This window comes from Theropithecus gelada, chromosome 4 (assembly GCF_003255815.1).
Source record: "Theropithecus gelada isolate Dixy chromosome 4, Tgel_1.0, whole genome shotgun sequence".
NCBI classification, from domain to species: Eukaryota; Metazoa; Chordata; class Mammalia; order Primates; family Cercopithecidae; genus Theropithecus; species Theropithecus gelada.
The window spans coordinates 5,614,534-5,628,627 of record NC_037671.1 but is presented as its reverse complement, the minus strand read 5'-3'; the positions used below and the strand labels follow the sequence as shown (position 1 = coordinate 5,628,627).

General features: G+C 45.8%; 1 protein-coding gene across 1 annotated transcript in view; it reads left to right on the top strand.

Annotated features, from left to right (window-relative positions):
* SERPINB9 (serpin family B member 9) overlaps positions 1 to 12,155 on the top strand; it is a 32,892-nt gene extending 20,737 nt beyond the window's left edge. Inside the window, exons 8-9 of the mRNA XM_025384430.1 lie at positions 7,329 to 7,338; positions 12,118 to 12,155. Of these exons, the coding sequence (XP_025240215.1) occupies positions 7,329 to 7,338; positions 12,118 to 12,122 (15 nt within the window). The 3' untranslated portion in view covers positions 12,123 to 12,155. The remainder of the gene's footprint in view (positions 1 to 7,328; positions 7,339 to 12,117) is intronic.
* The last annotated feature ends 1,939 nt before the right edge of the window (positions 12,156 to 14,094 follow it).

The following is a 14,094-nucleotide window of genomic DNA, read 5'->3' as shown; positions in this document are numbered from 1 at the left end:
AAACCTGCGGTCTCAATAGTGTAACACAATAGAAATCTATTTCTTGCTCACATAAAATAAAAAACGATTGTTTCAGGTGGTGATTCAGAGGCCTAAGATCCACAAGCATTCACCAATGCCTTCTAAGGATGCTGCAGAAGAAGAAAGAGTGTGGAGGGCCATGCCTGGTGTTGGCCCACATCACACCTACCTGCAGGCCACTGGTGAGAACTCAGTTTCAGGTCCACACCTGATTTCAAGGAGCCTAGAACATGTGGTCCAGTGCCTGCCCAGGGAGAGAACCTGGGTCTTATGATGAGCCTTGGTAGTTTCCCATTGCTTTGAGGATGAAGATCACACTCTTTTATAGGAGATAACAAGGCGGCTCCTGATTTAACTGGCTCTCCTCTCCCACCTTTGCCATTTCTCCACTGCAGCCCTCCACTCCAACCTCACTGAACTATTTGGAGTTTCCTGATGATTCCATACTCTCTCTCACCTCTGAGCTTTGCGTTTTCCAACTTCTACCTGGAAACCCCTTCCTTTCCACTCTTTCCCCTCCACCAGTCTCCAGTCCCACACCCCATATCACTGGCTAACCCTCACATGATCGTGAACTTGAGGGCAGTTTTCCCATAGCTGTACCCTCCACACCTAGCACCAGGATAAGTGGCATCACTTACGAGGCCCAAAATGCAAATGACAGGCCCATTGTTAGAATTTTAGGACACCAACAGCAGCGCATCAACTCCAGGGTGAGCCCTCCTGAGGGTGAGGTCTTTGGGAACTACACAGATCACAGGCTCCTGAAGCCAGCTCTAACTACGAAAGGCTAATCACACAAGCCAAACATCCACTGTGGCTTTTGTCATTGACCTAAGGTTTGAGATAACATCCAACTTTCTAATTCTTGGCTGGAAAGAGAAAGAGAGGCAACATTTTTTCTGAATAGTGTTGCAACAGGGTTTTGTTTATTTGTTTTATTTTTCCATAAGTTATCGGGGGTACAGGTGGTATTTGGTTACATGAGTAAGTTCTTTAGCAGTGATTTGTAAGATTTTGGTGCACCCATCACCCTGAGCAGTATACACTGCACCATATTTGTAGTCTATAATCCCGTGTCCCCCTCCCACTCTTCCCCCTCAAGTCCCCAAAGTCCATTGTATCATTCTTATGCCTTTGCATCCTCATAGCTTAGCTTCCACATATCAGTGAGAACATATGATGTTTGGTTTTCCATTCCTGAGTTACTTCACTTAGAATAATTGTCTCCAATCTCATCCAGGTCACTGCAAATGCTGTTAATTCATTCCTTTTTATGATTAGTAGTCCATCATATATACGTATATATACACATATACATATTTACATATATATACACATATGTGTGTGTGTGTATATATACATGTGTATACATATATATATATATCACAGTTTCTTTATCCATTCGTTGACTGATGGGCATTTAGGTTGGTTCCAGGATTTTGCAATTGTGAATTGTGCTGCTATAAACATGCCTGTGCAAGTATCTTACATGACTTCTTTTCCTCTGGGTAGAGGGAATCCCACTCCCCAGTAGTGGGATTGCGGAATCAAATGGTAGCTCTACCTTAAGTTCTTTAAGGAATCTCTACACTGTTTTCCATAGTGGTTGTACTAGTTTACATTCCCATCAGCAGTTTAGAAGTATTCCCTGATCACTGCATCCATCTGATTTTTTGATTATGGCCATTCTTGGAGGAATAAGGTGGTATTGCGTTGTGGTTTTGATTTGCATTTCCCTGATCATTAGTGATGTTGAGCATTTTTTCTTTAATTCATTTTTTTTTTTCTTGAGATGGAGTTTTACTCTGTCACCCAGACTGGAGTGCAGTGGTGCGATCTCCGCTCACTGCAACCTCCGCCTCCCAGGTTCAAGTGATTCTCCTGCCTCAGCCTCCTGAATAGCTGGGATTACAAGCACACGCCACCACGCCCGGCTAATTTTTGTATTTTTAATAGAGACGGGGTTTCACCATGTTGGTCAGGCTGGTCTTGAACTCCTGACCTGGTGATCTGCCTGCCTCGCCCTCCCAAAGTGCTGGGATTACAGGTGTGAGCCACCACGCCCGGCCTTGAGAATTGTCTATTCATGCCAGCCCAATTTTTGATGGGACTGTTTCTTTTTTTCTTGCTTATTTGTTTGAGTTTCTTGTAGATTCTGGACATTAGTCCGTTATCAGAGGTATAGATTGTGAAGATTTTCTCCCATTCTGTGTGTTGTCTGTTTACTCTGCTGACTGTTCCTTTTACTGTGCAAAAACTCTTTAGTTTAATTAGGCCCCAGCTATTTATGTTTGCTTTTATTGCATTTGCTTCCAGGTTCTTGGTCATGAAATCCTTGTGTAAGCCAATGTGTAGAAGGATTTTTCCAATGTCATCTTCTAGAATTTTTATAGTTTCAGGTCTTAGGTTTAAGTCCTTAATCCATCTTGAGTTGATTTTTGTATAAGGTAAGAGATGAGAATCTAGTTTCATTCTCCTACATGTGGCTAGCCAATTATCCCAGTGCCATTTGTTGAAAAGGGTATCCTTTCCCCCACTTTATGTTTTTGATTGCTTTGTTGAATATCAGTTGACTGTAAGTATTTGAGTTTATTTCTGGATTCTGGATTCTGTTCCATTGGTCTATGTGCCTATTTTTATACGAGTACCATGCTGTTTTGGTGACTACAGCCTTATGGTATAGTTTGAAATCAGGTAATGTGATGCCTCTGGATTTGTTCTTTTTGCTTAGTGTTGCTTTGGCTATGTGGGCTCTTTTTTGGTTCCATATGGATTTCAGAATTGTTTTTTCTAACTCTGTGAAGAATGATGGTGGTATTTTGATGGGGATTACATTGAATTTGTAGATTGCTTTTGGCAGTATGGTCATTTTCACAATATTGATTCTACCCATCCATGAGTATGGGATGTGTTTCCATTTGTTTGTGTCATCTATGATTTCTTTCAGCAGTGTTTTTTAAATTTATTTTTTATTTCTTAGTTTTCCTTGTAGAGGTCTTTCAACTCCTTTGTTAGGTATATTCCTATTTATATTTTATTTTTTTATTTTTATTTTTTTAGCTATTGTAACAGGGGTTGAGTTCTTGATTTGATTCTCTGCTTGGTCGCTGTTGGTGTATAGAAGAGCTACTGACTTGTGTACATTAATCACATATCAGGAAATATGGCTGAATTATTTTATCAGTTCTAGGAGCTTTCGGGAGGAGTCCTTCAGGTTTTCAAGGTAAATGATCATATTGTCAGCAAACAGTGACAGTTTCACTTCTTCTTTTTGATTTGATTTGATTCTCTGCTTGGTCGCTGTTGGTGTATAGAAGAGCTACTGATTTGTGTACATTAATCTCATATCCGGAAACATTGCTGAATTATTTTATCAATTCTAGGAGCTTTCTGGAGAAGTCCTTAGGGTTTTCAAGGTAAACAATCATATCATCAGCAAACAGTGAGTTTGACTTCCTCTTTACCGATTTGGATGTCCTTTATTTCTTTCTCTTGTCTGATTGCTCTGGCTACGACTGCCAGTACTATGTTGAGGAGGACTAGTGAGAGTGGGTATCCTTGTCTTGTTCCATTCTCAGAGGGAATGCTTTCAACTTTTCCCCATTCAGTATTACGTTGGCTATGAGTTTGTCATAGATGGCTTTTGTTATGTTAAGGTATGTCCTTTGTATGCCGATTTTGCTGAGGGTTTTAATCATAAAGCGATGCTGGATTTTGTCTAATGCTTTTTCTGCATCTATTGAGATGATCATGTGAACTTTGTTTTTAATGATGTTTATGTGATGTATCACATTTATTGACTTGTGTATGTTAAACCATCCCTGCATCCCTGGTATGAAATCCACTTGATCATGGTGGATTATTTTTTCAATATGTTGTTGGATTCAGTTAGCTGGTATTTTGTTAAGGATTTTAGCATCTATGTTCATCAAGGATATCAGTCTGTAGTTTTCTTTTTTGGTTATATCATTTCCTGGTTTTGGTATTAGGGCAATGTTGGCTTTGTAGAATGAATTAGGGAGGGTTCCTTCTTTCTATCTTATGGAATGGTGTCAAAAGGATTGGTACCAATTCTTCTTTGAATGTCTGGTAGAATTCTGCTGTGAATCTGTCTGGTCCTGGACTTTATTTGTTGGTAATTTTAAAATTACCATTTCAATCTCACTGCTTGTTATTGGTCTGTTCAGGGTATCTAATTCTTCCTAATTTAAGCTAGGAGGGTTGTATTTTTCCAGGAATTTATCCATCTCTTCTAGGTTTTCTAGTTTATGTGCATAAAGGTGTTCATAGTAGCCTTGAATGATCTTTTGTATTTCAGTGGTGTCAGTTGTAATATCTCCTGTTTTGTTTCTTAGTGAGGTTATTTGAATTTTCTCTCTTCTTTTCTTGGTTAATCTTGCTAATGATCTATCAATTTTATTTATCTTTCCAAAGAACCAGCTGTTTGTTTCATTTATCTTTTGTATTTTTTTTGTTGTTGTTGTTTTGTTTCAATTTCATTTAGTTCAGCTCTGATCTTGGTTATTTCCTTTCTTTTGCTGGTGTTTGGGTTTGGTTTGTTCTTGTTTTTCTAGCTCCTAGAGGTGTGACCTTATATCGTCTGTTTGTGCTCTTTCAGACTTTTTGATGTAGGCGTTTAGGGCTATGCTCTTAGCACCACCTTAGCTGTATCCCAGAGGTTTTGAAAGGTTGTGTCATTGTCATTCAGTTTGAAGAATTTTTTAATTTCCATCTTGATTTCATTTTTTGACCCAAAATTCATTCAGGAGCAGGTTATTTAATTTCCATGTATTTGTGTTGTTTTGAAGGTTCCTTTGGAGTTGATTTCCAGTTTTATTCCACTGTGGTCTGAGAGAGTGCTTGATATAATTTCAACTTTCTTAATTTTATTGAGGCTCATGTTATGGCCTATCATATGGTCTATCTGGGAGAAAGTTCCATGTGCTGTTGAATAGAATGTGTATTATGTGGTTGTTGGATGAAATGTTCCATATGTATCTGTTAAGTCCATTTGTTCCAGGGTATAGTTTAAATCCATTGTTTTTGTTGTTGTTGTTGTTGACTTTCTGTCTTGATGACCTGTCTAGTGCTGTCAGTGGAGTATTGAAGCCCCCACTATTATTGTATTGTTGTTTATCTCATTTCTTAGGTCTATTGTTTTTAAATTTTATAAAATTGTTTTATAAATTTTGGAGCTCCAGTGTTAGGTGCATACATGCATAGGATTGTGATATTTTCCTGTTAGACAAGGCCTTTTACCATTATATACTGCCCCTCTTTGCCTCCTCTTTGTCTCTTTTAACCACTGTTGCTTTAAAGTTTTTTGTCTGATATAAAAATAGCTACCCCTGCTCACTTTTGGTGTCCATTTGCATGAAATGCCTATTTCCACTTCCTTTACTTTAAGTGAGTCCTTATGTGTTAGGTGAGTCTCCTAAAGGGAGCAGATGGTTGGTGAGCTTTTATCTGTTCTGCAGTTCTGTGTATTTTAAGTGGAGCATTTAGGCCATTTACATGCAATGATAGTACTGAAATATGAGGTACCATTGCATTCATCATGCTCTTTGTTGCTTCTGTACTGGTTTTTTTTTTTTTCATTTTTTGTTTTTTATTTTTAACATGTATTTTTGCTTTATAGGTCCTCTGTGATTTATGCTTTAAAGTGGTTCTGTTCTGATGTGTTTCCAGGATTTATTTCAAGATTTAGAGCTCCTTTTACCAGTTCTTGTAGTGGTGGCATGGTAATGGCGAATTCTCTTAGCGTTTGTTTGTCTGAAAACAGCTGTCACTTTCCTTCACATATAATACTTAGTTTCGATGTATACAAATTCTTGGCTGATAAATGTTTTGTTTCAGGAGGCTGAAGATAGGTCCCCAATCCTTTCTAGCTTGTAGGGTTTCTGCTGAGAAATTGGCTGTTAATCTAATAGGTTTTCCCTTATAGGTTACCTAGTGCTTCTGTCTCACAGCTCTTAAGATTCTTTCCTTCTTCTTAACTTTGCATAACCTGATGACAATGTGCCTAGGCGATGATCTTTTTGCAATGAATTTCCCAGGTGTTCTTTGTGCTTCTCGTATTGGCATGTCTAGGTCTCTCACCAGGCTGGGGAAGTTTTCCTTGATTATTCCCCTGAATATGTTTTCCAAACTTTTATAATTGTCTTCTTCCTCAGAAATACTGATTATTCTTAGGTTTGGTCATTTAACATAATCCCAGACTTCTTGGAGGCTTTGTTCATATTTTCTTATTCTTTTTTCTTTGTCCTTGTTGGATTGGGTTAATTCGAAGACCTTGTCTTCGAGCTCTGAATTTCTTTGTTCTACTTGTTCAACTCTATTGCTGAGACTTTCCAGAGCATTTCGCATTTCTAAAAGTGTGTCCACAGTTTCCTGAATTTTTGATTTTTTTTTTCTTTAAGCTATCTATTTCCTTCAATATTTGGATTTCCTTGCATTGGGCTTTGCCTTTCTCTGGTCCCTCCCTGATTTAACTTAATAACTAACCTCCTGAGCTCTTTTTCAGGTAAATCAGGAATTTCTTCTTGGTTTGGATGCACTGCTCGTGCACTAGTGTGATTTTGGGAGGGTGCGGGGTGTTGATGAGCTTTGTTTTGTCGTATTACCAGGGTTGGTTTTCTGGTTCCTTCCCATTTGGGTAGGCTCTGTCAGAAGGAAAGTCGAGGGCTGATCGCTATTGTTCATATTTTTTTGTCTTATGGGGTGTTGCCTTGATGTAGTTCTCTCCACCTTTTCCTGTGGATGTGGCTTCCTGTGAGCTGCACTGCAGTGATTGTTGTCTCTCTTCTGGGTCTAGCCACCCAGCAAGTTTAACTGGCTCTGGGATGGTCCTGGGGTTGTCTGTACAGATTCCTGTGATGTGAGTTGTCCATGGGTTTGTCAGCTGTGGCCAGCACATGTTCTGGTGGAGACGGCAGAGGGTGCAATGGACTCCATGAGCGTGCTTAGCTTCGGTGGTTTAATGCTCTATTTTTGTGCTGGTTGGTCTCCTAACAGGAGGTAGTGATTTCTAGAAAGCATCAGCTGTTGTAGTGTGTAAAGGGACCAGTGGTGGGCAGGGCCCTAGAACTCCCAAGATGATATGCTCTTTGTCTTCCACTAACAGGGTGGGTAAGGAAGGACCACCAGGTGGGGGCGGGGTTAGGCGTGTCTGAGCTCAGACTCTCCTGGGGCAGGTCTTGCTGGGGCTGCTGTGGGGGATAGGGGTGAGATTCCCAAGTCACTGGAGTTGTGTACCTAGGAGGATTATGACTCCCTCTAGCTGAGTCATGCAGGGGTCAGGGAAGTGGGGAAAAAGCTGGCACTTACAGACCTCACCCAGCTCCCATGCAAACTGAAGGGCCGGTCTCACTCCCACTGTGCCCTCCACGACAGCCCTGCATCTGTTTCCAGGTGACGGGCAAGATGGGTTTGAAAACTTGCCTCAGGCTTTCCACCTCCCAGCTGAGAAAGAAAAAGGCCTTAGTTCTTCCCCTGCCTGCCGAGTCTGCAGGCTGGATTCGAGCCCTCTTCCGAGTTCTGGCCAGGAAGCTTCTAGTGGGTTTCAAATTGTTACAAAGTTCAGCTAGAGAAATCCTTCTCCCTGTGGAGTTTTACCTCCTGCTCCTCAGGCCGCCCTCCCAAAGGATCCCGGTGGTGCCAAGCAGGAATGGGCTGCTAGGGGACCCAGCAAGCTCCCAGGGCCTTACTGCTGCTTCCTCTCCCTCTGTTTTTCCCTCAGCTCTCTAACTTGGCTCTGCTCAAGGTAGAGTTGGAAACTTCTCCACAAACACACCTTCAGCTTCTCCAGTGGGAGTGTGTGTTCGGGAGACGAGGGTCTCGCTTTCCCACTTCCACAGTTGGGGCACTCAGTATTTGGGGCGTCTCCCGGGTCCTGCAGGAGCAGTCTGCTTCCTTCAGAGGGTCTGTGGGTCCTCTCAGGATTGCTGGTTTGTTCTTGCAGTTGATCTGGAGCTAAAATTCAATGTGAGTCTCTGCAGGCTGCTCTGTCCAGAGTTGCAATCTAGTCCTGCCTCCTGTTTGCCATGATCCTGAAATCCTCACAACAGGATGTTAAAGTGAGAATCTTTCTGTTTCAGTTTTGCCCCAAACACCCACACAATGGATGTGTCATAACAGAAAGAAGGACAAAGCCAAGGCCATTGACCTGTCAGTCCAGGGCACGGTCAGCAGTTCATGGAGAAATATGCTGAGAGGCAGAGTCCTGAGCTTTGTAAAGGCTGGGAAAAGGCAGCTTCTGGTGGCTGTGTCCATAAAACATCTAACTCTAGTGCTCTGGTTGGCGCAGAACCAAGTTCATTTGTCATCAGTGTGTCAGGTGTGGGTGCCTGGCCTCCGAAGGTCACTTGAGGCTCAGGGTCCAGCTGTCGCTTGCGCCAGGGCGCCACCGGGAAGCCTGACAGAGTTGCCCGAAGCCTCCTAGCTCTATTAGCCCTCCGGCCTCCGAGCTGCCCTGACCCCGGAAGAGCAGAACCCTTAGCTGGAAGGCTTAAGAGGGAGAGAGGGACGCCAGGTGATTGCTTTGGCTTTAGGTCACCTCTGCCGCGTGTCTCCCCAGGGATCCCGGGACCCTAAGTTTATTTTGCGTTTGGGGGAGGGCAAGGAAAGACCAACGGTTCTAGGGCTACGGGAAGGACAGGGGGGCAAAGGGAGGGTGTAGCTGACCTCCCTCCCCTTGTGCAGATTGTAAAGGAATGGCCCAGATCCTCTCGACCCCTCAGATGAGCGGATTCAGAGAAGCTTTTGACAGAGTACTGGCAAAGACATTTTTCACAAAAGAGCTGTGGAGGTGCTCATGCCCATGGCGAGCGTGGGTGAGAGAGGGCAGCTTTTCCACTAGGCCACCGGGAGTCTTCCCCACTTGTAGCCTAGGCTGGCACCCCCCCCCCGCCCCGCCACCGCAGAGCGAGTTGGGGGGGTGTGTGGGTGGGTCCCCTGCAGCACCCACCGTCCACGGTCCCCGGCCCACCCTGGCCGCCCACCCACGCCCACCCCGCGGCCACGCTGCTCTGCCGGGAACTGAGTGCTGCAGGCGCTTCCTCTTGTATTCTTCAAACACGAATGTGTCCCAACTGCTCCGGGGCTTCTGGCCAGGAGGGCGGGGGGAGGGTGCAGGTAGCTGAGATCTCAGAAGCGGGACTTCTCCTGGGAGGGTTGGATCCCGGGACACCACCCAGCAGTATCGCCGGTGGGGAATGCCTGGAGTTCAGCCAGGTTTGGCCAGGGGTGATTCCTATTTATTTATTTGAGCTGCTCTCGTCCCCCAGGCTGGAGTGCAATGGCGCCATCGCGGCTCACTGCAGCCTCTCCCGGGTTCAAGCGGTTTTCCCGCCTCAGCCTCCGGAATGAGAGGCGAAGCCAGCTGGGCTTCTGGATGGGGTAGGGGACTTGGAGAACTTTTCTGTCTAGCTAAAAGATTGTAAACGCACCAATCAGCACTCTGTGTCTAGCTAAGGGTTTGTAAACGCACCAATCAGCATGCTGTCAAAACGGACCAATCAGCACTCTGTAAAACAGACCAATCGGCACTCTGTAAAATGGACCAATCAGTTCTCTGTAAAATGGACCAATCAGCAGGAGGTGGGTGGGGTCAAATAAGAAAAAACAAAAAAAGCAGGCCACCCACCCCCTCCCCCAGCAGTGATAACCAGCTTGGGTCTTATTTTGCTTTGGGGCGTCTTTGTTCTTTTGCCGTCTACAGTAAATGTTGTTGCTGTCCACTCTTTGGGTCTGTGCTGCTTTTATGACCTGTAACACTCACCACCAAGGTTTGCAGCTTCACTCCTGAAAACAGTGTGGACCAGGAGCCCACCAGAAAGAAGAAACTCCAGACACATCTGAACATCTAAAGGAACAAACTCCAGACACAGCGTGTTTAAGAACTTTTAATGTTCACTGCTAGGGTCCGTGGCTTCAATCTTGAAGTCAGCGAGACCAAGAACCCACTGGAAGGAACCAATTCTGGACCCCGGAGTAGCTGGGATTATAGACTCGCACCACCACGCCGAGCTAATTTTTGTATTTTTAGTGGAGACAAGGTGTCACCATGTTGGTCAGGCTGGTCTCACTCCCAACCTCAGGTGATTCGCCCACCTGGGCCTCCCAAAGTGCTGGTATTGTAGGCGTGAGCCCCTGCCCCTGGCCCGGGTGTGATTTCTTCCTGGACCTCCGGGTGGCAGAACGGGGGAGGGCGAGCAGCTTGGCGGTGGGGACGAGCTTCCCCCAGACCCCTGTGTGGCCCTGGGCAGTGCAGCGCTGGAGCTGGATGCAGCGTCCACCCTCGCGGAGAGAGGCTGGAGGAGGGCCCGAGAATGGGGGAGGGGGAGGGGAGAACGGGGGCAGGGGAGGGGGAGGACATGAGCCACTGCCCTAGGGCTGCCCTGGCGTCTCCAGCCTGTGTTGCCCGAAGCCTCCTAGCTTTATTAGCGCGCTGGCCCCCGAGCTGCCCTGACCCTGGAAGAACAGAAGCCTTAACTGGAAGGCTTAGGAGGGAGAGAGGGACGCCAGGCGATTGCTTTGGGTTTAGGTCACCTCTGCCGCGTGTCTCCCTAGGGATCCCTGGGTCCCTAAGTTTATTTTGCCTTTGGAGGTGGGAAAGGAAAGACCAATGGTTCTAGGAATATGGTGTATACCTAAGATTAGAAAATATACAGAGCGTGTAACTGGATGTGTAACTGGGTATGTAAATGTAGGTGAACCAGTAGGGATGGCTCATCGGTGTCCATTGTCTTAACGGGTATGGTTCGATTCCTACGTATTGAGCCCAGTCGCCAGAGAACCCCAGAGTAGAAGCGGGGAGGGTTAGGGTGGGGAGACCGTGAGAGCCACGATGTGATATCCTGGCATGAACAGTGACGGGGACGACTGACTGACGGGCCAGCGTTTCACAAGTATGCACTGGTACTGCCTCACTGGCTGTTATCAACATTTCTTCCAACTGGCCAGTGCCCAGGATACTTTTACTCTGGGGCTCCCGTCTGTGACCGCCTCCCACATCCTAGGAGGCACCTTTTCCGAGTTGGTGGAGCATCCCAGGACACAAGCTGAAGATGACAGCGCAAAGTTAGGTTCCCAGGGAAGAGCCCTGTGTGTGTCTCTGGCCAAAGCCTGGGGAAGCGAAGCCCTCAGACAGGCATCAGCTCATCAAAGCCATCCAGGAGGACCAGGATGGAGGCCAGCGCTGGGTGGAACACAGGTCCTGGACAGACAAGGATGGGGAGAAATTCTGGGCTTACCTAGGGGAAGGAGAAGAAGGGTCTGGGCATGGAAGGAGGCCAGCTGGGGTTTGCCAGAGACCCTGGTCTGAGAATGCTCTGCCAGGGACTGAGCAAACCTCTGCTCTAGAATGACCCCACCGAGTGGCCTGGAATTCCCGAAATCAAGATCCCCTGGGAGTGTTTTGATGACAGCTGTCATGCTACCCGACGTCAGTATGGGTGAGACGTGGCATAGCAGTTAGGTGTGTGAGTTCTGTAGCCAGAGGGCTTGTGTTTGGCCCTTATTCTGCCACTTACAAATTAAACCTTCTTAGATAAATGACTACAGCTCCCCACACTTGATTTCCTCATCTGGGAGGATACCCCAAAGGCGTTGTATTTAGAATTAGGGTTGTGACATACTGTACTTAGGCAACAGCACATGGACTGTAGTAAGGGGTCAACATAAAAGTTTGTTATTATTATATACTCTTTTTCTTTTAATTTTTAAAAATTGAGACAGGGTCTTACTCTTGTCACCCCAGGTAGAGTGCAGTGGCACAATCTTGGCTCGCTACAGCCTCTGCCTCCCAGCTCAAGCGATCCTCCCACCTCAGCCTCCTGAGTAGCTAGCTGGCACTTCAGGCACGCACCACCACGCCTGGCTAGTTTTTTGTATTTTTGGTGGAGACAGGGTTTTATCACGTTGCCCAGGCTGGTCTCAGACTCCTGAGCTGAAGCGGTCTGCCCACCTTGGCCTCCCAAAGTGCTGGGATTATAGGCATGAGCCACTGCACCTGGCCTAGTTTGTGATTATTTTAAATCAGTTTAATCAGATTGCTGTCTTCTTAATGTGCAGTTAATGCTACAGAGAGTGGAGAATGAAATTTTCTGGGAAGATGGTGAAGAAAAGAAGGAGGAGGAGGTAGAAAAAGTAGTTAATTAATGAGTTAATACAGGTGTTTGGGGCAGAGGCGATGGTGCTGGAGCATGTGATGAGGTGTCTTTGGACAGCAGAGGCGGCATAAGGGAAGGTCCTGAGTGCTGGGCAGGACGGGGGAGAAGTGTGGCTGCAAGTGAGTGGGGAGAAAAAAGAGCAGTGATTTTGGCTGTAACTGGCCTTACTCTTCCTCCCTGACATCAGGTGGCTTCTGGAAGCTGTCAGTCGCATTGCTGTCCCCCCGGCAAGCATAGCCTCCTGCCTCCCTGCCACCCAGCCTTGTCTAGTGGTCCCTCCGCCCTGCCTGTGAGTGAAGAAGAGAGGAGTCTGCTTCTCAGTCACCCCCTCCTCCCCCGAATTCCCCAGGCTGTGCAACAGCCAAGAGCTACTCCTCCTCTCCCAACCCCTCCAGCATTCTGCTGGCTCCATCTGAGAAGCTGTTTGTTCTCCTCAAGGATGACAAACTGTCAAACACTCCTCCCTGTGCTCTGTTTCCAGACCCTCCACCATGAGAACCCTCTCTGAAGCAAATGGCTCCAGCCATCATCTTTTGAAGGAGCCATATAAAGAAAACCCTTCATTCGATGTGCTTTTGTCTGTCCCGAGCGTCTCCTCTACTCTGGCCGTGCTCCTCCTGGGAGTGGAAGGAAATGTGGCCGCCCAAATGGCCTAAACAAGGAGACCTCCACTGCATAAGGAGGAGGAATTGTTTGTAGCCGTTAGAATTGTTTGCCAGAAATTTCTGGATTTCCTCCCTTCCAGCACATGGTAAGTGATAAGGTCTGGGTCTGTGTCCCTACCCAAATCTCATCTTGAATTGTAATCCAAACTTTAATCCCCCCGTGTTAGGGGAGGGACCTTGTGGGAGGTGATTGAATCATAGGGTGGTTCCCCCATGCTGTTCTCATGATAGTAAGTTCTCATGAGATGTGATGGTTTTGTGAGGGACTTTCCTCTTTTTGCTCTGTACTTCTCTCATTCTCTCTCCTGCTGCTATGTAAAGAAGAATGTGTTTCTTTCCCCTTCCCTCATTATTGTAAGTTTCCTGAGGCTTCCCTAGTCATGTGAAAGTGTGAGTCAATTACATCTCTTTTCGTTGTGAATTACCCAGCATGAGAACAGGTATGTCTTTGTTAGTATGAGAATGGACTAATACAGTAGGATGGTTCTTTTTGGCTCCCTTTTGGGGTTTTGTGACCAGTTCTGGCCAACAAGTGGTGTGTAGAAGTGACACACACTGAAGTATTTAATGGAAAATTTGAGGTCCTCTAGAATTCTTTTTGTCCCTCTAGCATGACATCAGCAACAGACGAGGTGATAGCTACTCTACGTGCTTGGGTCTCCAAGTGTCCCTGCCTATTCATGATGGACTTGTAGCCTGAAGCACAAATTGACACCTTGTTATCTGCAACCACTGAGATTTGGGGGATTCTTTGTTACTGCAGAGTAATCCAGCCTCTTCTGACTGATACAGATTAGATATTTCCTTCCACAGGTTATGGAGCGACTCATGAGCACTCTTGCCAGTGCTGCTGGAATAGGAAAGGAAGTGAAAAATGTGTTAGGACTTTGCAGACCTGTGATAATTTCTTCCATGGCTCACTTTTTATATAAACTCAAAGGTTTCATTGCCTTGTGGGAAGGCAGTCGGCTTTGAGTGAGTTGATGAGCTTTTTAAATTTTTTCCTTTATTATTATTTTTTTCCCCGAGATGGAGTCTTGCTCTGTGACACAGGCTGGAGTGCAGTGGCGTGATCTCAGCTCGCTGCAACCTCCACCTCCTGGGTTCAAGCAATTCCCCTGCCTCAGCCTCCCAAGTAGCTGGGATTACAGGTGCATGCCAGCACGCCTGGCTAATTTTTGTATTTTTAGTAGAGATGGGATTTTACCATGTTGGCTAGGCTGGTGTCAAACTCT